This window comes from Aptenodytes patagonicus, chromosome 7 (genome assembly GCF_965638725.1).
Source record: "Aptenodytes patagonicus chromosome 7, bAptPat1.pri.cur, whole genome shotgun sequence".
Lineage (NCBI taxonomy): Eukaryota > Metazoa > Chordata > Aves > Sphenisciformes > Spheniscidae > Aptenodytes > Aptenodytes patagonicus.
In genome coordinates, this window is record NC_134955.1 from 36,733,078 (window position 1) to 36,760,828 (window position 27,751).

The 27,751-nt window shown below is 39.9% G+C and overlaps 2 protein-coding genes across 2 annotated transcripts in view; one reads left to right on the top strand and one right to left on the bottom strand.

Moving 5' to 3' along the window:
- CHRM5 (cholinergic receptor muscarinic 5) overlaps positions 1 to 27,751 on the bottom strand; it is a 51,141-nt gene that overhangs the window by 4,342 nt on the left and 19,048 nt on the right. The window lies entirely within an intron of this gene.
- The window catches only part of AVEN (apoptosis and caspase activation inhibitor), a 104,379-nt gene continuing 82,033 nt past the window's right edge, over positions 5,406 to 27,751 (top strand). The window contains exon 1 of the mRNA XM_076344908.1: positions 5,406 to 5,692. Within this exon, the coding sequence (XP_076201023.1) occupies positions 5,441 to 5,692 (252 nt within the window). The 5' untranslated portion in view covers positions 5,406 to 5,440. The remainder of the gene's footprint in view (positions 5,693 to 27,751) is intronic.

Genomic DNA, 27,751 nt, shown 5'->3' on the forward strand with positions numbered 1-27,751 from the left:
GTGTTAGAAGTGCTTGGGGCAATTGAGGGGGAATCTTTGAGTTAAGGAGGCAGGCAAGGCCAAGAAGATGTTTTTGGAAAAATAAGTTAGGCAGGAAAGACTTTTCTCTATTGGGAGATCTCGGGACAGAGACTGATTGGGTGAGGCGTGGTGTGGGGATGGGAATCTCACTAACAGACATTCCCGAGTTTGATTTTAATGAGCAAACACTGTACCACCTGGCATGACAAGGCACATAAGCACAAAATAACAGAGAAAGGAATGTGCAGCTGGAAGGAGAAAAACAAGATAAAGACCATGAAGGCATTTTGCATGATCAGAAAGAACGGGCCAATCTGCTAGAGCATAGATGCGCGTGAACACAAGGCTGTAACCTATCTGCAAGCTGCAGGTAGTGCGTGTACACTTCTGCTTGCTATAAAAGATGCTAACAAAAAGCAATAAAGGTCTTTGGTTGCCGTGTCTGCCAGAGTCCGTGCCGCTTTTCACCCCCACAGCGTGGAAGTGCAGTTTGGGTAGTTTGGGTGAGTGAATGGTAGGACTGAGGATAGAAAGGAGTAAACTGAAGAGGAAGCAGCAATGGATGACCACAGTGACAAACGATGCAACAAAAACAATTTAATACTTGCATAAGCAGTGAAAGGTGGAAATGGCACCACTGTCACTCTATTAATGCATACATGCCTCTGATGTCCATCCCTTCCTACATTCTTCACTGCTGTTTTCTTGTCACAGTGAATGCATGCTTGAACTAGGCAATTTGGTTCTTTCACAGGTATCTGCTGTTTTTTGAGTCATTCCATCACATCAGATGATGCTAATCACTTGTTCGATGCTTAATCTTGCTAGACTGTGTAATTTTGGAGTAGTCAAATAGTAGTTAGTTTTCTAAGTCAGAAATGAAAGATAAATTAACAGTTTGTTTATTGGGCATCTGGCCAGTAGAAAATCGGTAAGACGATCCCTTTTTTCAAAGCAGACACAGGTTCAGCTAAAATTATCACATAAATCACCTATTGAAGTCCAACTCATAAGTCTTTAGGATTCTCTCTGCATCAGATCTCTGTTATATGGTCCTCCCTATCCATCCACACCACTTCTCTGTATTTCCATCTTTCATCCTAACTCTCAGAACATTATTTTCTTTGGTCATGGCAAGTGTCTTTTATTAACTGCAAGTTTTCAGAGCCTATCCCTTTTCCACATGTCATCATCTATCTTTTGTACCAAGTAGTTGGGTCCTGTCTCTCATCAGCTGAATACATCAATATTTTATAGCCACTTGTTGAATTTTCAGAAAAGCATCTTACTTTCTTTCGTTGTCCTCTTATTTGCTTTCATTGTCCCAGGTCTCCTAAATATCCACAGAAGTGTATCATCTTTCTTCTTCAAACCCTCCCTAACGATTATCTCTTGTTGCGATGAAATTCGATAATGGTAAGTTTCCTGGTGTACTGAGACCACTGTCTGTTGTACTATCCAAAATGGTTCTCCTCCATCTGTGTGTGTCTGTCATATCCTGTCTTATATTTAGATGTTTGTGAATCTGTATTCTGTTTATACACAACATATATTGAACCTAACTCAACAGGATTCTAGTTCATATATACGTCTTGCAGCCTAGTAATAATCATAATATATGCATGTTGACCATCTGTACGCTTGGCTCTCTACAGCCTCCAGAGCCAGTCTAGCAGCCAAGAATAGCTAGTGCCACAGCAGTCCTAATGAGCCCCATGCAAGGAAAGAAATTTCATCCTGGTTCTGCACTCTGCAAAGACTTCCCCCAAGTCAGAGCTGTCCTGACGGCTGGGCATGCTGGCTTTACAAATCTTTACACAACCTTGAAGTGTAGGAATTCATTTAATGTGAAACAAAGGTGCGTGGAGCAGCTGCATGGCTGTGACAGGTAGCTGAGCTGTGAGATTGATCTGTGTGTCTCTGCTACCTCACATGGCTTATGCTTTTTTTTCTGTGGACAGTCAGCACAGTTGTTCTGCACATCAACAGCTCTGTGTGATTAAATTTTTAAGCGTGGCAGTGTGGTAATGGGTTTAGTGTGGCGATGTCAGGGGGCAACGAGGGCCGACTGCTCTGCAAGGGAAGGTGAGCCATGGGTGGAGCATGATACCAAGCCAGGTGGGAGCAGAGACCTCACCAAGAAGAAGCAGGATGTGGAGCAGCACGTTTGGCTCATGATCAGGGCCAGAGACAGTGATCAGGGTCAGACATAGTCCGGTGATCGCACAGCAAGTCTGTAATGATGAGGCAGGTCCGAGACCAAGCCAGGAAGCCCTGGCAGCAGGTCCGAGCCAGGATCGGAGTCAGAATTGAGGAGGTAGGAGACCAGGTGTAGATGTAGCTGCTGCCCAGCTGCGATGTAGCACAGGGCCAGTGGTACAGCCTCAGCTTAAAAGCAGTTCCCAAGGAAAAGGAGGGGGAGGCCCTTGCTTCTAGCTTTCTTCACAACAGGTCTTATCAGCAGAGCAGCTGACCTTGGACTCAGCCAGCTAAACTCTAACATAGCCAACGGCGTTCCTAGAAGGGGGCTGCACTCTGGGCCTTGACAGCTATCTGCAACACTGCCAGGGCTCACGACTTTTTTGCAAGCTGCAAGATTTCAGTAAAGGCTAGAGACGGTCTTAAAAAGGCACCAGCTATTAATGTCAGGCACATGGATAAACCTCTACTGATGTCTACATTTGCCTAACACCTGGGGTTGAGCAGCCGCTTAGGATGATTATAGAAGATTGAACTTTCTGCCTTTTTTTCCCAGAAGATGACACTTTTCTCAGAAGAGGGGAGACTAGAAATTGCCCAGACGCTGTGGCCTGTAATGCTTTGTCTTTTGCCATAGGTAGCAAGTGTGTTCCCCTCTTAGGTCACTTACCCTTCCTAAATTAGGATTTAGGAGGAAAGACTGCTGAAGCTACCCCATGTGGATTGCAGATGTCAGAGCAACAGGAGAAGCAAAAATTGTTGTCCTGACACAATTGTTCTTTGTTTGAACTGACATGGGCGGAACACTGGTAATATGGTATAGAAACTATAATTAATTTCTAAACAAAAAGCACTTGTTATCATCATGCAAAGCCTTCCCTCCCTAACGGGCTGTTTTACTGTGATGCCTATAAAAACTGACAGTAGCTAAGCTGCTAATATGCAATGACCTCTTCTTGGCATGTTGACCATTCTCGTCGTCTCTTCATACTCTATCATCTTTTGTCTCATAGGTCTGTGTTAACGCTTTGCGGTGTTACCTTTTGTTCTCTATTTGTGTGTCACTCAAGGCAATAGTGCCTGTGAGTGGGACTTCTGTGTGCTATGGTAACATAATTTATGTTAATTGTCTATCATAAGAGATGATAATAATAGGGAGATCAAAATTAAATTACAAAATCAAAATGCACATGTACAGTATCATGACTTTGCTATCTGTCTCATAATTATTGATGCATGAACTTCACGCTTGTGAGTTGCAATGATATTTGCTATTTGTTGCCAAATATTAGTGATATTTTTTTCAATCTAGCTGTAAGTATTAATTAATGTGAGTTGTTAAATTTGTACCTATAGTCAGCTTACAGTTATCTGCAGGCAGATTTTTCATGTCACAGATTAATTGCACCACAGATGCAGGCACAGCTTGGGTTTGCCAGGTTTTATTAGCTCTAGCTCAGCACTGGGTCTGCCAGACCTGTGCTGGCTGCACAAGGAATCGTTTAGATGTCTTTGCAATGTGCTTGCCAGTGCTGCTCCCTGTTACTTGATTTATTTGCTTGTGTTGCACTGGAGTCATGCTAAGGTAATTTACTGATTTGCTGTACACTATGCCCCAGAACTAAGCAGCCCTTACCACAGGTAGTAGTGCAGAGACACTACAGCCCATGATTTCACAGTACGGGAGTTTTGGTCACATTTGGTTGTAAGGACTACTGGGTTTAAAAACCCTTCAAAACCAGATTGATGTTTTAATGTGTGTTGTCAAATGACATCCTGCTTGCTCAAGAGCAATCGGGCAGGCCTGCTGTTAAGGAACTTTCCTGAGGACGGCACAGGTGCCTGCCTAGTTCAAGCAGAGCAGGACAAACCAGCCTAACTCTACGGCACAAAGCTGTTCCCGTGTCCCTGCTTCTGTGTCCTCAAGGCAAGACGCTCCTCAAGAGGCTGCAGTCACCTTTTGTGCTTCACGTAGCACAGGCTTGTGTGCAACACCCTGTCAGCTGGGGCTCAGTTGCTTTTTCCATCATTTACTACAGAAAGCTAACTTTGGGTCCTGCACTTGGGTCACAACAACCCCATGCAGCGCTACAGGCTTGGGGAAGAGTGGCTGGAAAGCTGCCTGGCAGAAAAGGACCTGGGGGCTGTTGGTTGACAGCTGGCTGAACATGGGTCGGCAGTGTGCCCAGGCGGCCAAGAAGGCCAATGGCATCCTGGCCTGTATCAGAAATAGTGTGGCCAGCAGGAGTAGGGAAGTGATCGTGCCCCTGTACTTGGCACTGGTGAGGCCGCACCTCGGATACTGTGTTCAGTTTTGGGCCCCTCACTACAAGAAGGACGTTGAGGTGCTGGAGCGTGTCCAGAGAAGGGCAACAAAGCTGGTGAAGGGTCTGGAGAACAAGTCTTATGAGGAGCGGCTGAGGGAACGGGGGTTGTTTAGCCTGGAGAAAAGGAGGCTGAGGGGAGACCTCATCGCTCTCTACAACTACCTCAAAGGAGGTTGTAGCGAGGTGGGTGTTGGTCTCTTCTCCCAAGTAACAAGTGATAGGACGAGAGGAAATGGCCTCAAGTTGTGCCAGGGGAGGTTCAGATTGGATATTAGATAAAATTTCTTCACTGAAAGGGTTGTCAAGCACTGGAACAGGCTGCCCAGGGAAGTGGTGGAGTCACCATCCCTGGAGGTATTTAAAAGTCGTGTAGATGTGGTGCTTAGGGCCATGGTTTAGTGGTGGCCTTGGCAGTGTTAGGTTAACGGTTGGACTTGATGATCTTAAAGGTCTTTTCCAACCTAAATGATTCTATGATTCATATGGCTTTAGCGAAATGTTTTCTAAACATTAAATGCATTTTTGGTTGTTTGAAATACACGTGGAAAGCTGTTTTGCACTCCTTGCTCGTTGAGACTGGCTGAGCGTACACGGGCAAACGCTCCCAGGCGCCTGCCGGGGGCTCGTCCCAGGAGGAGCGGGGCAGACCGCGGGTCCCCTCCGGCGGGGAGACCGGGCCCGCAGATGCGGTCGTGGCCGGGCCGCGGGGTCTCCGCTGCGCAGCCGTGCGCGAGCCGCCGGCGCCGCAGGCAGGGGGAGCTGCTGAAGGCGCGGGCGCCGCCACTTCCCCCTCTCGCCCTCCGCGGGCGGCCTCTTTCCGGGAGTGGGCGGAGACCGACGCGGCACAGGCCGGCCCGGCCACAGGCGGGGCGGGGGAAGGGCGCAGCCCGGCCATGCAGCCTGAGAGGGGAGGCAGCCGACCCCGCAGGGAAGGTGGTCGGCACGGCCGGCGGCGGCCCGTCGGCGCGGAGAGGGCGGCCGAGGCGGCGACCGAAGGAAGCGGCGGGGACGGCCACGGCCGCGGAGGAGGCGGGAGCCGGGGAAGAGGCGGCGCTCACGGGCCCCGAGGAGGCGGGGGCCGGGGCAGGCGAGAGCCTCGAGGTCGCGGGGCAGCGCCGCCGCCCGCCGCCCACCGCCACCGCCGGGTAAGCAGGAGGAGAGCCCGCCCTCCGCGGGAGCGGGGGGAGGCGGGGCTGAGCGCGGCGGGGCCCCGGGGCGGCCGTCGGGGTTGGGGCACAACCCTTCCCTCTCCTCCCCTGCTCCTCCCCCTGCCGAGGTGGAGCCAGGCTGGCAGCTGTACCCAGCGGCTGCTCCCGGGAGTTTGAGGTGGTGGGGAAGGGGCGCGTGGCGCGGGGTGCAGGCGTGGAGGGCGCCGGGACTGCCAGCGTTACCTCCCTGGTCAGCTCGGCACCTGCACCCGCCCTCTGCCCCCTCTTCCTCCCCTGAAGCAGCAGCAGCCAGCACCTACGTGCTCTAGTGGAAACATAGATAGGGATTTTCTGGACGAAATACGTTTATAATTTTGTGCTGAAAAATACGAGTCTCGTTTGAAAAATGCATCTGCAAAATATATCTCTGTTTGCAAATAGAGATGAAGAATTGCTGAATATTTTTGGTACGGCTGATTAGAAGTTGAAATGAGCGTGTGTCTTGTCCAGCCTGTGGTGCTAGCAATGAAGACATGGTAACATAGCTCATCTTACAGAATTGGTGTGTGTGATTCACCGGAACACGTATTTGTCGTTAATGCAAGTTGATGGTTGTGCTTTGACCAATTATAAAGTGTTTTAGCAGATTAAAAGTAGCACAGACACGCCTAAGTGTACCACAGCTACACCTCCAATTTCCTGTGGAGATGTTAAAATGCTTTCTACAACCCACCATGGTATGAGATCAGCACTGCCTTTAAAAACAGTTTCCATTTATAAATGCTTTGACAGTACTGCATTCAGATTGTCTTGCTTCTGTTAGCGTTGTTGCAACATAGAAATCATGGTTGTCCCTGGATTGGCAAAAAGATTACAATGATGACCTAATACTGATTGGTGTTGGCAGCACTGGGCGTCCTAATGTAGATGGACCAGCTGCTACCCCGTGTTCAGCATCACGTTGATTAGATTCACTTTGACTTTTATGATGCTATGGCTTTAGTTGGACCCAGCCAGTGTTTTATCTGTATTAGAACTCCCATGGTTGCTGGTGGATTTAAAAAAATGTAAAATACTCATCCCTTTTGCCATTGTATTTAGGTACATTTTAGCACTTGTGTTTTGGGAGATAGAAGATGCAGCTGGATTGGTACTGTTACCTAGAGCGCTGGTTGGTAATTTCACTTGTAAGCAATATAAATTGCTGAGTTCATACTGATGTGTGCAGACAGGTTTGGATTCTGGATGTGAAACAATAGTGCTCCCTCATAAGCCACAGAGGCATAGGGGGGAAATTCAGCACCTGTATTAGCTGAGAATGCTTCTATCCTGGACTGATTTTTTTCCAAGTCATTCAACCATTTCTTAATAAGTTGAAATACATTTATATCTGTGTTTTCTCTGGTACTGTTGACCCAGTAGGACCCACTTCATAATTTAAAAGGTACACTGAGGAAGAGAATCACATTATATGTATGCGTTTTTGTCTGGATTGTTGTTTGAAGTATTTCAGGAAGCAGTTAAAAAATTTTCTTTTGGGACAGCTTACAATATGTTTTGCCTGATCACTGTGTTACTGACTTTGATATGATCTTCATCTTAGTCTAGCACAGTGACTTTATTTATTTTTGGCCAAGGCTAATATAGGTTGGCTCTTTAAAAGTGAAGCAATAACTAAGATTTTCCCAGAACTCTACTAAAGAGTGTTTAAGCATAATGTGCTTGGCCCAGAGTAAGCGGTTTGTGTGAGAGGAGACTCCGCTGTCTTTCAGCAACAGGGGTCAGATCTTCTCAGGTGGTGATGTGTAAATTGCAAACCTGGAGAGCCAGGTAATAGTATGAGGAATGTGAGTGGTCTTACCGCATCACTTTCCTTACTGTGTGCTGAGAAGCTGGAGTGTTCTCTGCAAATCTCCTTTCTTTTTTTCAAATGGACCTTGAAATTCCCTAGAGAAGGGAGGCTAAGAACACTGTAAATTTGTAATATATAGGATTTCCAAGGGCAATTCTAGCCCTTTTGCTTTCTAGGGTAAATATTGTGGAGGATTACACTCTGCATTTCCACACTGCTGGTGTCAACTTGGCGTTTTGGAGGAGTTTTCCTACTAGATTGGGATCATTCTAGCATTGTATAATCAGGATTTAGATGACCTGGTATTATTTCCTGAAAATAATTTTAAGTCTAGGTTCTTCTGTAGTTTTAAAGCTATATTTTTATATATATATTTATAATTTTATTTGTTTAGACCCCATTTGTTTATAAAACTATTGCTGCTAAGCTTGATATTTAAGTAATTCTTTATTGCTGGAGCTTTAGTTGTTGCCTGAGAAGTTTCTTCTTTATTGTGTCTTCAATTATGAAAAGCTTTATGACAAAACCTACATCAAATTGTATTAAAGTAACTGGATTTGGATTTGTTGAGCCTGCTATGGACAGAGCAGTAAAATGCAAGTAAAATTACAGCTGAATGGATTCAGTAAAGTGTAATAAGAGTATTAATAAAACTGAACTTCATTAAAAACTCTTGGAAATACTTAATTTTTACAGTGAAGTAGAAATTGGCATTGAATTGCATAATATTTTGGCAGCAATATTTCTTAGTCAATTGCATTCATTTAAAACCACTATTCATCTTCAATTTTGTGTTTTGGATGTTTTAATTTAATGGTTCCTAAGCTTGTGTTTGAAGCTACAGGAGGACATTATTTCTAACCTGTACAACAGGGAGAAAAAAATGTAGTGGCGGCGTGTTCAGTTCTCAGTTTTTTGTGGACCAGTGAAGGCTGGACACCACTTTACATGTCTTACACTACTGTAAATGTACTGTAATTCTTTGTTTTTAGTAATAGGTGATGAGCTGTGCTACTTGCAAAGCCTGTCAAGACCCAGTACTTGCGGAGTCAGTTCTCCCCTCCTCTGCTGGGCGCTAATGTAGAAGGAGATCAGGGTGCTATTTGTTTTCGAATAATTGGTTTACTCATACCCTGCACGGTAGATCCAGCTGGGGATCAGAGTCTTAAAGATGAAAGCTTTCATGATTTCTGTCAGCTCCTGAGGAGATAGGTCTCTGAGGAACTCCCCAGCTCTGCTCTTGAAACAAGATGCTGCCTCTCTCAAACATGGAATTGGTTTAGAAACTGTGAGGAAAAGTGTTCTTATTCCTTGTGAAGAGGAAGAAGGATCTTGCACTTGTTAGGTCTTTTTGTAACTAGTGTGCATGTTGATTTAACTGGCTTGATTACTGAAGATTTTTTGTCCTCCCTTCAAAAATGAATCTGAGTCTAATTATGACCAGCTGGTTTACCAAATGGCAGATGTCTTTGTAGGTCTGTTGTCTTGAATAATTTTCCGTTGTTTCTGTCTGCTTTAACTCATCTATTCTATGTTAAATAAATAGAACACATTTGCAGTTATAAATTTTTAGTAAAATAATGTGGAATTATAATGATTAAAGTAAAAGGTCCAATTGACATTGGCCCAATATTATCTCCCACTTTTACTCTAACTCTTCTAACTTGCTTGGAATTCGTATTTTATGTACTGTCAGAATTTTTAAATTGCTCTTTCTATAAAATATAATCTATTAAAACAAAAACCTTCTGAAATTCCGGACTTGATACTGGGTTTTATTTTGATGGTCCTTGACCACATCGTTTTGTGGGTGGTTTAAGGAGACTTTCTTTTGTCTTTTATGTTTATTACATTTGCAATTTACAAAGTAGTATTTTAACTTTCTTTTCAGTGATACACTGAGTGTGCATGTGATGCATGCTATTACTTCAGTGCAGTTGGAATTGGCAGGTCTGTTTCAATGTTCCTTTCCTGGCTTTGGACATTGGTTGCAGCAAACATTTTATTGTTGAAGAATGGAGGTTAACAGACAGATTTTAGTGCAGTCTGTCTTACTTACAGTTTGTTTCAAGATGATATCACATTTATTTAGTGTATATTGTATCTATATTCTTGTGGTCCGTGCACATGTAGAACTGATCTAAGAGAACATCTAATGCTGTCAGCATCAGATAATTTCTCCTAATTAGTATGAGCTAAATCTTTACGGTCTAAGCAACTGCAAAAAGCAATCTGTTCACAGGCACAGTGACAAAAGCTTGGATTTTTCAAATACAGGTATATTTGATTTCCTTTAGAACACTGTAACAGAGCTTGTGCAGATAGAAGAATAGATTTCTGGATCTTGAACACAATAAATCTTTTGATGTTTTATGTTAATGTTCTCAAAAGCAACTAGGAAAAAACTTATTTAGATTAATGTACATCAATTTGTGAGGTGTACTTAATTACTAATGAGGTGCAAAGATCTTCCCTTCTTGGGAGTTTCTCTACTGTGATGAGGTGTGAAGAGGCACTAACTGATTGTGAATGAAGTGTGGATTATCTTATTTTGAGTGTCTTGAAAAGTGTGTGAACAAGTGGTTGGAAACTTCTTTAGGGTTGGTTCAGTGTCAAACGGGTGTTTGTTAAATGGGATTCTGCAAGGCTTCATTCTGCGTCCGCTCATGTTCAGTGCTTCTATTAACAATTCTGATGAAGGAGTAAAATACATAGTGTTAAAATTTGCAGACAGTGCTAAACTGGAAGGGTAAGCAGGAGGGTGGAGCACAGAACACAGTCTCAACAAATGGGAGAAACAACCTGCAGTAAGATGTAATTCAAGGTCAAATACAACACAACTACATTTACATAGGAAAAATCTGCAGAGGTGTGTGACTGTTAAGCTGCAGTTTTATAGAAGGGAACTGGCAGCTTAATGGATGAGAAAGTATCAATTAGCAATGCAATCACACTGAACAACTGGTTCTACTTCTGCAAGATTTGGACCAGCTGGGGAAGGTTCAGAGGGAAGGAATGAAGAAAGACGTCAAGTCTAGAAAATATGACCTAGGAGGAGAGGTTGAAGGACCTGGTTCTTTTTTTTTTTCCTTCTTTTTTTTCTATTTCTCTCTCTCTTTTTTTTTTGTCTGGCGAAGAGGACCCTTTGGGGAAGCCTGGATAGCAACGTTCCATTAAGTAGAAAGGTTGCTGCAAACAGATCCATTTTGGGCAGGACAAGAAGAAAAAGATTATTAAGAAGGAGGAGGTTTAATTTGGGCATTGAGAATAAAAACTGTGACTGAAAGTGTAGATAGATTGTGTAATGCATTGTGTAGGAAGTATATGGAGATCAGTACAGAAAAATACTCTCAGAAGTTTTAAGAGTATGGCGAAGGTTACTGACCCTACTCAGTAGAGCTGCTGTGTAACCACTTGTCACAGCCCTATTTTTTTTCTTTTATTTTTTCAAGGCTGTCTTTGCAATGGAAACAGATAAACGCTTTTTATCCAGCCAAAGTGAATTTATTCTTTTCAGTTTCTAGACAATAGAGAAACCTGCTTTTCACAGCGCTGGGGACTGCAACGTTTTGTAATAATCCCTGATTGTTTAGCGTGGAATGGTTTAGTGATATTTTTTGTTATTCCTTCATTGTATTTTACCAACTTCCCTGCTGATTTAACTTGAGACACTTGTACTGAAAGCATCCCATTACACAGGTGAACATGCGGCATTATTGCTGCATAACAGCTTCACGTCTGACCTTTTTTTTTTGGTAACTTCCTTGGAAAGAGCTTGGGTTTTTTATAGTTTGGATGGCTGTGCATTTCTGTCCTCACCTACTTAAACGCTTTTGTTCCTCTTTTTTCCCCTCAAGTGTCTGGGGTAGTAATTTGGTAACTTTCAAACAGGTTGTCCCGAAAATTTGCTGGCTTAAACAAATAACTTTATCGGCTCCATATGTTGTTAATTGTATGAAACACAACTTGCAATCATTACCCTACTTAGATTTAATTATCCCATAAAATGGAGTGGATTTTATTCAGAGGAAATGTAAAACGGTAACACCTTGAATATTGGAGAAGCTTTCCCAAGAACTTCCCATCATATTTAGCTAAACATTTTAGAATTTAGGGAAGAACTAGAACTACGGCTTTAGGAGTCCGTCCGTCCACCCACCCACCCGTAAATACATTTCGGCGATGAAGCAATGCTGGTAGCGACCAGTAGGTGGGGCAGGCGGCCCACCCGCTGGCGCCGGCCGCTCCCCGTGCTGCGGCACGGCACAGCCGCGCTTCCTCGGGCGGAGAAAGTGCCGGGGTTAAATGATGAAGAGTAAGGATGTGTGCACAGCACGGGGGGGGGGGTGGGGTGGGGTGTGTGTTTTTCTCATCTCAGGGTGATGTTTGCTGAACGTGCAGCGGGACGTATGAAAATCACACATACGTATGAATTATTAGGACTTGCTGCTGGGTATTTGCTCGAAACACAACTCTGAAGGAAAGTTATTTGTAGGAAGGGAACGCTTAGTAATTCTGAGCTAAAAAGCTTGTGCTTCTGTTTTCCTCACAAAAGTAACTGCGTAGTTTCAGGAGCCCTGTTACGGGTTTCCAGCCAGTCTAATGGTGCTGCACGGCCTTTTGTAGCGATCAGAAGGTTTCACTGTATTTTAAAGAAACAAAAAATTGCTGATTGTTGATTCAGTGGTGATTTAGAGCCTTATAACAAGTACAGAGGAATATTTCTTGCAGGTGTTCATAATGAAAGGATTTTAAGCCTGTGTGATTCGGTGTTCTATGGTAAGGCATAGAGGGGGTCCATTTCCCACTGTTCTCTTTCATGTATGTGATTCCTCTGTATTTTTATGTGCATGTGGCTTTTCCTTATTTTTTTTTTTAAATACGGCTTTAACTCTTCTGCACGTGGACTTAATAATACATTCTGCTGGTAAAATCCATAAATCTGCTGGAGTGTGTGAGAACCTTGCCTCAAGGTCCTGTTTCTATTCCTGCTTCGCTTTTCCCAGAGGATAACCGTACAGTTACAGACTGTACAGACTCTCTTTAACCCTGGAATAGCCAGGGTCTCTGTCTTGTAGAGACCAGAGGGATGATTCTGCGCCACAGCTCTTCCTAGGCTACTGCTCTGTCACTGGCATGTTGTGAGGCCTTGAGCTTTTTCTGATTGCCTGACAAACTAAGGCTTTGGGTTTTGGTGTTTTTTTTCTTTTTCCTTTCTGTATTCTGTTTCAGGCTGTATTACTCAGGCTATGCTGCTGTGCTGACTTCACTGGCTTATAATGTTCCTTTTAATTTGTAACAGTAGGTGGTATGCCCATGGAAGCAACAGAAGCTCAAATGATCCCATACTCCTTATTTCTTTTCCTTCCACTTCACCCTAATTGTTAGCAAGGGTGTTAAAAGATGATTGTCTCAGAGTAAAATTTATTTGTAGAGGTAAAATTCAAAAATGAGTTGAGCTCATGAGAAAAGTTAGTTCCTTCGGTATTTTTGGCATGGCTCTTTGTACTTAGTTTGAGTTACTGTCAAGGATGGGTTTTTTGGTGCAAATTTGCCTTGTGGGATACACTCCAGTGTAATGCTGGTGGACTCAAAGCGGTTTCCCTCCTGATGGAATGATAGTTGAAGTTGTCCACCAGTTGTCTAGACAGTTGAGCACCGTCTAGAACTCACCACTGCAAAATGGATGCAAAGTTCTCCTGCAGTTAGTGTTCTGTATGTACCTAGGGCTGGCAACCAGTGCAAACTGTTGCAGGTAAAGATGTGATGTGCACATAAAATCCTGGGATCATAGTGCATCCCAACAAGTATAGCCCAGTCCTCCCTTATCTTGTTGGTAATTTGGATGTGTTTGTACTTTCAGCAAGTTCTAAATGAGCTTCTTCACAGTAGTGTTAACTGCAGGATCAGAGCATCATTGTGCAGCAGCTCTTACTTTTTAGAATTATACTCCAGACCAACGGCAAAATAAAATGACATTTTAACATCTTGTTTTTGTAAGTATGGCATTAGGGCGTTGAGGACCTCAGACAATGATTCTTCACTACTTTATCTCATGTTGCATGTTGGGTTTAGGGAAGCACATTCTTTAAGGCTATTTGGAAAAATATCTTTCAGAGGATTTCCCCCTTACCCCCCTCCAAAAAAAAGTTGGAGATGAATGAGGAAGGGGTGTCTGAGCTTTGACTGGTGATCTCTAAAATGACTGCAGTAAGTTTCATTCAGATTTGATATACAAATATCAAAGGGTTTTTTTGAGTGAATGCAAAGACAGATATTTGAAAACATCCATTGTACTATACACCCTGGTGTAGTTATAAAACAATTTCGTAAAGATGATTTAAAAATGAAACAACATTACTGCTTCTTGAGCCTCTCAAGAGGCTGATAGTCACAGAATGAACATGGAGATACAATACACAGTGGAGTTTTTCATGAGCACTTGATAGGTTTACATCTGTTTGTATAGAATTATTTGGGCCTTGTTTAATGATAGGCTTTTTACAGATGTTCTGTCTAGATAGGAGTCGCTTTTTTCTTCAGCTGTAAATAGGTTTGAACATAAGGACTTGTCAGGATCTAGACTGTTTTTCTTCTGTTGTTTCAGGTTGGTTTTCTGCAACTGCAATGATGGTTTTTGGGGAGGAAACTTTGGTTACACTCTTTATCTACGAGTTACATATTGTAGAGGACTTATAGTTCACACCAGGTCATAGTCACATGACTAATCTGTTTGAATTACCTATAAAACATTTTAAAAATCAAGGGCAGCGAAATATTTTTTGCTATTGAAGTTAGTAAGACAGCTTCTAGAACCATACTTTCCAAGCATTTGAACAGTAAGTTTTATGTAAAAACTTCAAGAACAAGTCTCTTTCTTGTGTGCTTCATGAGATATTTTTCCCTTTAACTGGAACATCATTCCTGTTATGCAAACCATAGGTTTCAGAATAGGATGTCTCTCTTGGCTAATTCTATCTTTAGCTAACCCAAAGTGATGAATTCCAGTATCCCATATTTATGAAGCAATCTTAGGATTTCATCCCTCTGTCAAAAATTCTCATCCTGTACAATAAAGACTAAAAGCTTTTTTCTTCATGCTACCTGTTCTCTCAGCTGCCCTTTCTGCTAATTAAGCTTCTCTTTAGCTTTGGTAGAGCTCTCTAAAGGTCACCAATAGAGCAAACTAGTGAAGAGGATTACTCTTTGCAGGGATATTTTTTCTCTTTTCATGAAAGAACCTCTCTCGAGGCTCTTCCTTCCTTAGTCTAAAGGAGAAAAAAAAAAAAAAAGCATTAGCTTTTTCCTTTCTCCTTCAAGCTGAAAAAACAGTTTATAATAGAAACTTGAACTTGTGCTGGAAGAGCTACGATGTCTAGGTGAGCAATAGGGAAGTAAATTGTTTCTGTTAATGAGAGGCAATGCTTAAAAATCACTGGAGGCTCACTACAAATTAATCAATAGGTAAATATGCCAATATGAGAAGACTGTGAACATACAAGCATATGTGTATGACCTCATTCCCATTAATACTTTTGAAGAAATAATTTTTAACTTACTCTGTCATGTGTGTCACTGTAATGATGGAATAGATTTAACATCTAGCAATCCTAATGCACAAACTATTAAATATCAAGATTTTTTTTTTGTCTTTGCATTTCATTAGGTGTAGTCTGGAAAAAAATAAAGCATAAAAGCAAAAAGATTTGCAAATACCTATACTGACTTGTCTAAGCTAGCTGCCAAGAATTGCAATTAAGTGACTTTACAAATGCTTGTTTTCTGTTGAGTAACTGGAAGGGGAAAAAATCTTACCTAAATTATATGAAATCCTGAAGGAGGAAGTAATGAAAAGTGGTTTATTTATTTTGAGTGAGACAGCAAAGCAGATTGATGCGCTTATCAATAATAATTGTTTATTTTCTTGCCTTATTGTATCCTTTGTTAGCCACTGAAGATGCTGTTTATGATGCAGCAAAACATGTCTCTTAATGAAGTAGTATATTTTCAGCTCTTTCTCAAAATATATAGCAAAATCATCCTTGTGTCTGCCAGTTTACATTAGAAACAGCTTGTGCATAAGGTTACAGAGCCATTAGCACTGATGCTTTTTTTTAAAGAAGCAGTCAGTGGACACAGAGCCTGTTTGAGATACAGAGCATGCATGATGAAAAGGTTTCAATCTGCAGTAAGTAATGAAGCGAAGGATTTGGAGAATGTGGAGAAAAGGAACAAGTTCAAACTGTGGTCTGTTTTCTTCCCAGTTTCAAATACAAAGTGCAGTGAAGTTTTTTTCACTTCTCAGAGAAGTGACCTGCCATTGGACTTCAAATACTTTTTGAACTGGATTTCCTTCAATTCTTTCTTTTCGTTCCCTTTGTACTTTATGTAAAAACATGATATTGTCGTAAAGATAGAGCAGGAATGAAAGAAAGAATGATGTGAAGTGTTATGGTTTTTTTGTTTCTTTTTTTCTTGTATGTGTGTGGTGGTTGGGCATCTGCATGGCGCATAGGCCACCAGCTTCTCGTTCTCCTGCCGGGAGTGCCCAGTTGCTGTACAAAGTAGAATAGGTCTGGCTGAGAGAACAGGCTAGATCATGCATTTCAGAGTGTGTAGAGTCACTGTATTCTCATGGGATGTGGGAGATGTGATTTGAAATGCATTTGTGCAGAGGGGGGAATTGAATTTATTTCCACTTTCTGGATAAAATGCTGTAGTTCTGCAGTAGCTGAATAAACATGGATTATATTTATTCACAGTATCTTTGAGATGCTTTGTTTTGGCACTCCCCTCTCTTATGCCCCAGTCCTCATCTATTCTCATATCATTTCAGGACAAACAGAACTATTTTTGCTGCAGAAAGTTTTATGTTTCTGTCAAAATGTACAGTGGTGATGTAGTTAGGTTTTTGATAAATTCTCGTATTTCTGTTGCCTGCAGCAGGTGACTGCTTTGAGACCAAATGCCACACATTGGTGGTATTAACTTCTGCTTCTGACTTACCTGAGTCAGGGCAGTGTGATGTCTCTACACCTTTTTTTATCTGTGTTATGTATCAAAATATCAACATAGACAGAATCCCCAAGCATGTTCATCGTTAATTCTCAAACTGTAGTATAGCAGTTGAAGGACATACTGCTCTGGGAGCTATACTACTACCTATACCATCTTTTAAGCTTGAAAATGGGGGTGTGTGGTGTGTTGCTGCCTTTTGTTTTGGAGGAGCATCATAGAGACACGTTATCCATCATACAGCTGTATTTTGAATTACAGTGCATGTGGATTCAACACAAGCCTAACTCTTCTTGGAGGCAAACCCCCCACAAATCAGATGTTTGGCAGTAATTTGCTGCGTTATGGGACAGCACATTGCACGGTGCCTGAGGGAACTCCAGCTGATTAGTTCCTCTTTTGCTGAGTTTGTGCTAGGGAGGGGGCTACTGACTTGCCCAAGTAAAGCTGATAATGGAGGGTGCGAGTGGCTGCTTTTCTGCACTGCTTGGTTATACTGTCAGGGAAATCCTGCCTTGATTATGAGGCAGGGATTGCAATCTCTTTTAAGTTTGGAAGCGTATCCTTGGTGAATTACTTTTTTTGCTCATTTCCCCTTTCCTTGCCTCACTATGTTGACTGTGTGGTTTACAGACATCTATGAAAATGGAAAGGAGGAAAACAGCTTCCTCACTGACCAGCCCATACATTTCTCATGTCATTGAAAAGCCAAGGAAGAAGGGCTTTGGTGTCTGTTTATCAAGTGTACTTTGTGTCTTTTCTGTTTTTCCACCATCTAAAGAAAGAAATTAATTTTAGTGTTGGTCTCAGAAATGCCGTTTAAAACCCTGGGAGTTGAGAATAGTACCTTTTTGATGTAGTATGTGGTTATTTTGTCTAGTGTGACTCAATTCTTTTTTTTAATCAGTGTCGTTCGATATCTATATCCTGCTTGCTTGTTCCTTGATACGTAGGTTTGCATTCAGCTTTATAGTTATGCATTTTGTTTGCATGTTAGGCAATCTGCTTTTTATCCTTAGTATCTTTTATATAATGTATTGTTCATTGATTTACTATGTGGCTCTGTATTGGTCCTAAAAATTATCCCTTTTTGACCCCACTTTCTGAAAATATCGTCAAATGAGGCTATTTGTAACTGAAGTCTTACTGCTTTGTTGTGCCACACCGTAAATGTAATAATGCAACTTAATTTCAAAAATGCATGATGGCTGGATCTGCCAGTTTGTTGATAGAAGGGTAGTAGAGATGTGAGGTTTTTCAGTAGCATGTGAAATTATAATTAGGAAATGGCAGTGTATTAGCAATGAAAGATGAAAAACTTAGGATTACGCTACTGACAGTGTTGCAGACATAGTGAAAGGGGGGAGGAAAGCAGAATGCTGTCCTTTTGAATTTCTTATATAGTACCTTTTTAGGGTTTCAAATTGGTAGTGTCTCCTTTTACAGCTTTAATTTTCATTATGTGAATATTTTTGTTTTTGCAGTATGCTATTGTTATGTGATAGTTGATCTGAAAAAGTGACAGATGTTGGGTGTTTTAATTTAAATTCAAGATAGAATTTCCCACTGTGAACCAAACATCAATACTTGTATACTGAACCTCTAAAATGATGCATTACACGTCTCAGTGACTATCTTAAAGCAGTAACTGAAAAAGGGGACTAAAACCAGTCACAAATGTTCTAAAGTTCATGTTGACAGTTTTACCAATCAACATAAATATTTGTAGCAAAGTATATTTTTTAGTTTTTATTTAAAAATATGTGAATTTGACAAAGAACACCTGTGTGTCCACATGTATTATGTGGAACAGGAATAGTAATGGAGAATCTGCAAGTCTTTAATGGAAAGAGAAAACAAAATTGGCTTTAGAAAAACAAGTTTAGCATTGCAGGAAAGTAGAGCCAAGGATATGGCTTACCAGTACGCTTAGCCAATCTAGCGGATAACTGCTGCCAGATATGAAGGAAGGACCTGCTTCCCAGATCCCATGTTTCATGGCATGCTTCCAGCCTATCTAACCATTATTTGTGCTTGTCTGATTCTGCTGTGAACTGATACAAAGAACTTAAGCTGGTAGAAGGTTAACAGTAGGAAAGAGAACAAAACTACTGATTATTTTTCTGCCAGTTTAGGTGTACAATTTCAAAGAATACTGTTCTGTTTGGCATCTTTCATAATTTTTTCTTCTTTAATGCTGTGCCAATTGAAAATATAACAGTGTGGGTGAATATCACTAGTTATTTTCATGTTTTCAAATCCATAGAAAAATAATGTCTTACTCCTTATGTGCTTTCTTTTTTACAAAATAGATGCATTTAAAAAAACCCTAAACTTTTAACTTGGTACTAAGTATTGTCAAATATTTTTGAATTTAAAGGTAGGAAATACTTATCTTGTTATTCAAATGTAACAAGTTTGGAGAACCCTTCATTCTTAATATAGCACAGCTGAAATCTTTCGAAAGGTTGTTTTTTGTTTTGCTCGTGGTTTTTTTCGTTGTGGCAAAAAATTGATCTATTGAGAAACTTTGTCACATATTTTTTCCTTGCATGAGAAACCCTGAAGCTTCTTCAACATGTTGGTTTTGATCTTGGTAGAGAGTTGCTGGATTTGTGTTGTTTTTGTTCTAAAACTGTGTGCATGTAGGGGGTGTTAAATAAACATTAGACTTGTCTGTGTAACTGAGGTGTTCTCTAAACCTCACCCTTTTGAGCAGACTTTATGAAATAACCTTTGTGGGTTAGGAATAAGACTCAAATTTTTCTCTGTTCTGCAGATAGATGCTGCTTTGAGTGAGCTTTTTACATAATTTGTCATACTGTTACTTCAGCATTGATATGGTTGCGGAAGTACAAAGCTTTTCAATACATATCAGTTTATAACAGATATGTTTACTGAGAGAGGCTGTCTTACTCATTGACTCATGAGGACTAGCAAAATAACAGTATCCTTTAAAAAGTCTGTTATTGAACTGTTGAGGTGAATATATACCGTCAATAAACTTTGATTCCATGATGTTACGGAACTCCTCATGTGTGTTCTTTAAAAGTTATTGTTAAAGCTGTTAATACAACTGCTTTTGCAATTTTAGAAGTGCTAGAATAAAACAACAAAATGAAACACTAAGAATTAGGTATACTATTAGAGGCTTTCAAGCCCTGAGTGGACAAAGCCCCAACCTGCTTGGTCTGATTGCAGTTTTGACCTTCTTTTGAGTAGGTGGTTGGACAAGATGACCTCTTGCAATTCCTTTCAGCTTGGATTAGTCTATAATACTGTGACATTAACACATAAGAATTGAAGCAATTTCTGAATACAGTCAATTTCTAATGCAGCTTAGGATACTTCTATTGAGGAATGGCAGATTTGGTAAGAACAAATAACTTTCTGTAGAAATTTTCCTTAACCTATCCAGAATACTAAGTATAATTTGGTTTTAGAATATGACATACAACATTCACATATGTGGATCCATGTGTATGCAATATATAACCCTCCGACTTCGGCAAATACAGCCTATACATAGGAACAATCAGTAATCTAACTGAAAATGCTATAACCTTTGTGGCAATATACGTACTTTGTAAGGTTTTCTTGAAACCTGTCATTTCTGTCAAGACAGAGGCTCCTATTTTATGTTTGCACTCGTATTTTTGACTGCATGTTTGTAAGAAAAACATTCAGCTTTCTTAAGTTACTGTCAATTTGAAAGTAATAGAGCTGCCAGGTTTTGTGCAGGTCCATGTGACAATTTTGTATAAATTGCTTGATGAGTTTGCATAGTTGCCAGTAACTTTCATATAATCATTTCCACTGAATTAAATAAAAAATACAGTTGGTTTTCTGTTGGTGGAAATGCATTGGCTTGGCAAGTTTAGAAAATCAAAAGTCTCTTTATCTACAGACAGCAGCTGGACAAGCTTCCTACAGGCTCTTTGCTCACAGCATGGCTCAGCCTTGGGGAAGGGAGACAAAGGGCTACTTCTACATTCAACACAGCTTGTTGATTCTCTACTGAGTTTCCCAATTAGTGCAGAATGAGTGCTGAATTTATAATGATACTGTTCTCGCAACATATCCCATCAAATATCCTTCAGTTTGGAGTTTTAATCTAAATGAGTAGAGCTACATTTTAGCTGGTGGCTTTGTAGTTTGGAAAATCCTGTATCTAATGAGCGAAGTCTTCAAATACGTAGTTTCCGAAATAAATACTTACTTGACAGGCTTTACCAAGTTCCAAAGTCTACTTCTAACGTTAGAGAATAGAGCTTTTGAGACTTTCTTCCTGTGAACGTACATTGCATGGTTAAGTTTATTTTATCTGTGAGTCAACAGTTTTCAAACTGGGTCTTTAGAAGCGGCAGTACAAAACTTCAGTGGTGTGTGGTAGAGGTTGGTTCACTTTGCCCCTGTAAGCCACCCATTTGAAGGACCATGCAGCTAATCATGTGCTAGCAGGTTACAGAGGTATTTCTGAGATAGCAGTGGAAAGTGAACATCAGAATTTATGGATTCTTTTCTACTTCTTTGAAAGGGAAGATAGTCTGCCATTTAAATCAGTAGTTACAAACAAAATAACCAAGCCGTTTGCCTGTGGGGCTTGCTTTTTCTTTTTTTCTGGCTCAGTGAGTCTAAGGGAGAGATTTAGCTCCTAATAGAAGCTGTTGTTCCAATTCAGTGAGGCGTAAGATTCATACAAAATATGGCTATAGCTTGTGGAAATATTAATAATGATCTGTGAGAAAGATGAAGTACGACTTGTAGCCTCCTGGTGCTTGATCATGTTAACTTTACTGAGTGCAAAGAATATTTTTAGAGGTGTTTTTTTCAGTTAAACAGTAATGAGAAAACAGTCTCTTTCATTTGAAGCTTTTAATCAGTTCCAATTATTTGTATCTCATAGATAGAATAAGCAGGAACTTTGAAGCAAAATAATTTGGTGGACAAGATTATTATATTTACTTTTTCATTGTTACTGTGGTTAGACTTGTGAATATGATGTCTGTTGAAAACAATTTGGTACCGATAAGCTAACCGCTCACAGTTTTTTGGCAGGTGTTGCTGAGTATTATTACAAAATATTCTTTTCTGTCTCTGAAAGAAGCTATGGTATCTTATGGTATCACTGCATTAGGAAAATCTTATTTTTCAGGGAAATTTACAAGTCTTATTCCATTTACTTTTCTAAAATCTGGATTAAGAGTACTAAATAAGAATAGTTTGGGGGATTGTATTCCACTCTTACTTTGTACTGACCTTTTTATGTTGTTCTAAATTGCTCTTTTTTGTCTGTACAAAAATTTATCATTAATATTCCTAGGTAGACAGAACAATGTGTTGGCGTGCTTCATGGGATTTTTCCCAGATAGTGGAGTATGTATATAATATACTGACAGACAGGTTTACCTTGTTAATTCACTGTTGATTTTTTTTTTTATTTTTTATTTTTAAAACTAAATTCCTGTTTGTCTATATCATTGTGAATTGCATTTCAAATTCTGTTGTTGAATTTCAGTCGTCTGTCTAGGTAACTTCATAAAGATAATGTTCTGTATTATTTCATGTAGGCAAGGACATCTTGATTCTAAACACCTACAAACTTGCATCAGTATCAATAAAATTGCACTAGTACTTTGTCTTTTGTAAAATAATAGCATTAATTTAAGAAATGCACTTAAAAATACAGTTCTGCTTTTGTTTGCCATAATTCTGAATATATATTCTGTTTTTCTTTAATATACTATAGAGTTTGTATTTTAGAGAGCCAATTAAATTTCCACTACAATAAATCAGATAATGTATTTCTTTACCAACTTCAGATTTAATGTTAATAAATCTCTAATTACTAACAAGACAGAGAAGTGGAACATATATCTAGGGGTTGTAATTAGGGAATGTGGAAAATCAGAAAAACTTTTTTGAAGATTATTATACTATATATAACTACCATAAGGTATAAGCCTATCAATCATTGTGAGAGAGAAAATAAAGCTGTCAGGGGATTCCCCTGTACCTTTCTGGATTTAAGGTAAAAAAAGTGCATTTAATGAGCACTGTTACAAAAAAATGAAATCTTTTTGAGCTTGTGTTGTATTCATATTGTGCTCAGATAATTCCTGGTGTAATCTCATTGCTCCTGTTTGATTACACCAGCAGTAACTTTGAACCATGAAATTAAAAGCAGGTATGTCTTTCCAAGAGCAATTTAAGTCATTAAAGTGTAACTGTAAGTCTTTCATATTTCCACTTATGTCTGCTTAGAGGAACACTCAGTAGTTAATATCAACCAAACTACCTTACTTACTGTCACTCATACAAGCCTCTGTGTACAGACTTTTACTCTGCGAAACAATTTAAAGTGTAGAGATCGCGAACTGCTTTGTTGCTTAATAATATATGTTTTTTTGACCCTATGACTTACAAATTCCATCTGTGAGAATTTGACAGTAACAGATGCTGCTCAAATTGGGATGAGGAGGAGAGGAGAAATTGTCTCTGCACAGACACCTGACTATTTGAAATAAAATGAGGGAAAGATATATGCCCACTCATGATGCAGCTGATAGTCTAGGTCAGATTCAACCCATGGGATATTTTCATTTTGTCTTGCTAGCCTTTTCCCCTGAGGAGAAGAGAAATTGGGATTGAGACAGATAAGCCTGAATGTCATCGTGCTTGGCCACAGCCTTACAGCAGTTTCCAAGAGGGAAGAGGGAATCAACACAGAAGTTTACTCAAGGAATTGGTGTGTGCTGTTGCTGGTTGGGAGAGCAGCAAATGTAGGGAGTAGACAGTGGTTATCGCTGTCCATGAACATGCAAGTGTCCATGCATGGCAGCGGCTAACTACTGTGGACTCTGTGTGGATATATAAGATGTCTGGGGTATTGTAGGTAAGCGCCCCTAATAAAGAATGGAAAAGATTAAGGAAATGTGTATCTTTTGAGAGGTGTTAACATTCAAAACAGTAATGCAGAAGTTACAGTAACAAAGGGGAAAAGTAGCACTTGATCAATATAATTGTAAAGAGTTTCTAAAGATAAAATGAAAAGGTTATTGTACAAATTTGGGAAGAAGGTGAAGGAGACAAATAGCTATGCTTTTTCTAACAGATTAACAAAAAAGCTCAAACTGTGTTTTCATACGTTCTGTAAAGTGACATTCTCAGGAAGAGAATTAGGAGAAATACTACAAAATAAATAAGAATGGAAATTAATAATGCATGATACTTGCATAAAGGGGAAGGGCAGTTGGCCCAAAGAAAGGCAAGCTGAACATATGTTGTTTCTGTGTTCCTCCCAGTCACTGTAGAGTATTCTAAGTACTAACAAAGATTAAATATTTTAAACTTTTCTTACAGAGTTAATAGAACTGAATGGGAAGAGGGCTATAAGCCTTAACTCCTGTGGCTTCCTAAGGGTAATAAATACAGTTTTAGAAAGTCTTAATGGAAGCTCTGACTTTTAATGCAATTTTAGGTTTTTTTTTAAAGGGCTGCGAGTTCAACAATTCTTGTTGAGTGTTTGCACACGTGTGCTTAATGGGCTAGGACTGACTGCACTTACAGTGAAGAGCGGTTGAGTAATTGAAGCAGGATGTAAGAGGTCACTGTTGCACCTTGTCTGTTATCTACTTCAGCCTTGGTTTGATCCAAACCGCTCTGGGTTCCAGGGAAGTGCAGAAGGATGGCCCTGGGGAAATTGCCTGTTCAGAACAATATTTACTTCATTTTGACACCTTCATTCCTGAACCGTGTGCATCAACATGTTCTTGTCTGTAAGAAAAGTCAAACAGAAAGCCTGCTTTCCTATTTTTTCTCAATACCATACCGTCCCCAAGCCTGTGTGCAAAATTAGTGTATAAAGGAGGGTGTACTAAAATATCCTTTTGCTGTGGTAAAGACTGTAGATTGGGGTTGTGTGCTATGCGTTTTGCTTTCCTTCAGAAGGAAAGTGGAGTCATAGGCTCTGGTAAAGGATGAAAATATGTTCCTTGGCGGAAGATGCCAAATTGTGCAAGCTCCTCTGCAGGAGAGCTTGGCTCTTTCACTGTTGTTTGAACGACTTTGAACTTAGTGTTTAGGCAGAACATTGTATATTTTTTTTATTCTTCTGATATGCAAAACAGTCTGAAGTTTTCCTGTTTTTGTTCAGCTGAGCTTTTGCATACTTTCCCCACTTTCAAAATTTCAATGAAATGTGCAAATGGTAATGTGTGTAATACTATCTGAAACAGAGGCACAGCAGATAAATATTATACCTCCTGTGGTATCATGGTGCATTATAGCACTGAGCAATAATGTGTAGATGTAGTTCAATACTGTTTAAAGGCCTAAGTTTTTCTCCTTACCTAAGTAATGCTGTTTTAAAGGTTATATTTGAGTTGGCTTCTAGAATTTGTTTCAGCTTGTGTCATTTGTTATTTGAGGATGATGGAGCAGGAGGGAAGTTATTTTATTTCATTACACATGCGACGGATGTTTGCTCTGTACTGATGAAGACTCATTTTCAGTAAGGTATGATGACAATGGTAGCAGCATATAGTCTAGCTGAATAGGCAGCTAAGAGGAAAGTAATGAAAATTTACGTTTATGTGTTTCTGAGGTTGTTACTTTAGATGGTAGCTGTCTCGTGAGATGGTAGAAGCAAATTATTTTCTGAAGCTTCGCTGATCAGAGTTTTTTTATGTATTTGATAATTTTAATGGTGAAGATGCATCTTTAAGTTGTTTGAATGTTGAATATTCAAATGTGATTATTTGCAGTTTTATCTCATAGCACAGCAGTGCAACATGTAAAATTTTCCTTTAAATATTTATTGGAAATGTAAGCAGGTTTGTATTTGAAGTTTACTCATTTCAAAAGTAAACCTTAGGACGGTACATGGGGAACCAGGCTGCACAACTGCTATTAACACTCCTGAGAATTTGTGGTTTATTTCTTAAAGTTCAAGTTAACAATTTTACTTCTAAGAAATGAAATTTCCTTGAGGTGTGCTGTGTAACATAGCAAATAACAGAATGTGAAAAAGAAGTTAGTCCAGTTTAAGAGAAAACATTTGAATCCATATTAGTTTACTGGAAGCTTGTTAAAATAAGAAGGTGATACTCCTGTTTTGTTTATGTTGACAGCTGAAAGGAGTGAATCCTTTAAACAGGTCTATAGTAAGTAATTATATATAATGCCATAGTTGCCTAAGGTTATTCTGATCTTTCCTTAAAAACAGAGTACAACAGATCTATCTGTGTAGCACTATTATTGCTTTGACTTGTGAATTGTATCAACTCCAAGTTATTTTGGGCGTTGAATTTAACTAGGTTTGCTGGATTATAGCAGATCATTCAATTTATAGGAGAAGAATAGAAGAGAAATAAGTTGATTCTTATCTTGATATAAGTGGATTTGGCCTCTGTTCTGTGGTAACTATAGCTCTGGATCAGTCCCCAGTAATATACAGTTGTGACTTCATCCCCTTGCTCACACAAACAACCGTTTGTCCACAACAACCGTTTTAGTGTATTTATCTGATGAATAGAAAGAAAACAGAATTTACCTAAAAATTGCACAGAACCAGTGAGAATGCACAGAACGTTTTCCTTCTTGTCAGCTGTTTGAGAACTGGGACTATATTTGTATAATTATGACAGCTTTTAATCTCTTTTTAAGCTCTCTGATTTTACCATTTCTTCATGCTGTTCCTAACGAGATCTCTCAAACATTGCTGAAAGAAACTTGTTTATGAAGATTGGTGGATTATTTTTCTTGGGAGGTTGTTATTCTAGTGCTGATTTTGCTACTTGTGTGATATGCTGGGCAGTCATTTTTAAGACATCAAACATGGCAGAATCTAAACTCTCACAATCGTGTTTGAAGATGCTTTGCCTTTCAGTGGACATTTGTGTAAAAGCCATGAAACAGGCTTCACTGCTACTTTTGGTCATTTTTAATATATTTTCAGAACTAAGGAGTAGTAATGCTTCACTGTCCACAAACTGCTACTTCCTACTCTTTTGTCTGCCATTCGTCCTTTTATGATTATGTACTTGCATGTAAATACAGTATTTGGTGTACAACAGGGATTTATTTGGCATTGATAGAGGTTTTTCTGTTGTGTAATTGGACACTAAAGGAACATGAAAATGTCAGTTTGTCCTTGTCTAGCTGAGCCAAAATGTAACTACAAAATTTTCTATGGGGTAGTTAAGGCTTCTTCACGATGGATTTCTAAAATCAATCTAAAACATGTGTTGCATTGCTCTATGTCCTTTCTTGAGCTAAGAAAATAACTCACTGATTATAAAACAAGTTAATGGAGTGATGGTGGTTTGTTCCTGATAGTGGCTTTGTGCAGTTGTTTTTACCAGGTTGTCCAATGTTGTACCAGTATGTAAGTCCATAGTATGCGCTTAAAAAAACCCCTGATGTCGTTTTAGAAACACAGTAACTACTAGACATTTCGGTAATCTTTCTGCACAAGATGTTGCAGCTCTTCACTTACAAGGGCTTTTTTTAAACAAAAATAATTGCTCTTCACATTTACTTCAGGATTACAGTTGGTTTAAACTATCAAAGCCAAGGTCCTCCTTAAAGCCAGTATCTGATGGTGAGCTGTAAGGGTGTTTTGGCTTATGGATGTATAATGACTTACCGAAAGGTAGCTTGCTTTTTAAATTATTTTATACTGACTGGCGATGGCTTTAAGCTTTACAGCAGTGTAGATAAACTTGAATTTCACTGCCCTGGTCATGAAGAATGTACTTACTGTTGGGACAGTGAAATTTAATCTTACGGCAGCAGCACACTGTGGTTTGTGAAAGGAGAGATGGAGTAAAGGAGAGAAGAGAGAGTGGAGCTGTCAGCAGGAATGTTTGGGAGCAGTCATGGTGGGAATCTCTTCTTTCTTGACTGTCTTGTCAAGTATCTTGTAGAGAACTTTTCTGGTTGCTCTCAGTTTTCCTCTTGCCTGTTGAGTGCTCCTTCCTCCAGGAAGCAAATCTTTCTGTTTGTGAACCAATAGTCATTCCAGCTGAACCCCAAGCTCTGGGAGAGGAAAGCTCTGTTGATATAGAGGATTCAAGGGAAGGGAGAGTTTTCCACAGCTGTTGAGTACTTGTGGCAAGTGCCTATTTTGCTTGCATCTTAAGCTGACTCTGCAATGAGTTCTCCTTTTGACCTAGAGCTTTTTAAGA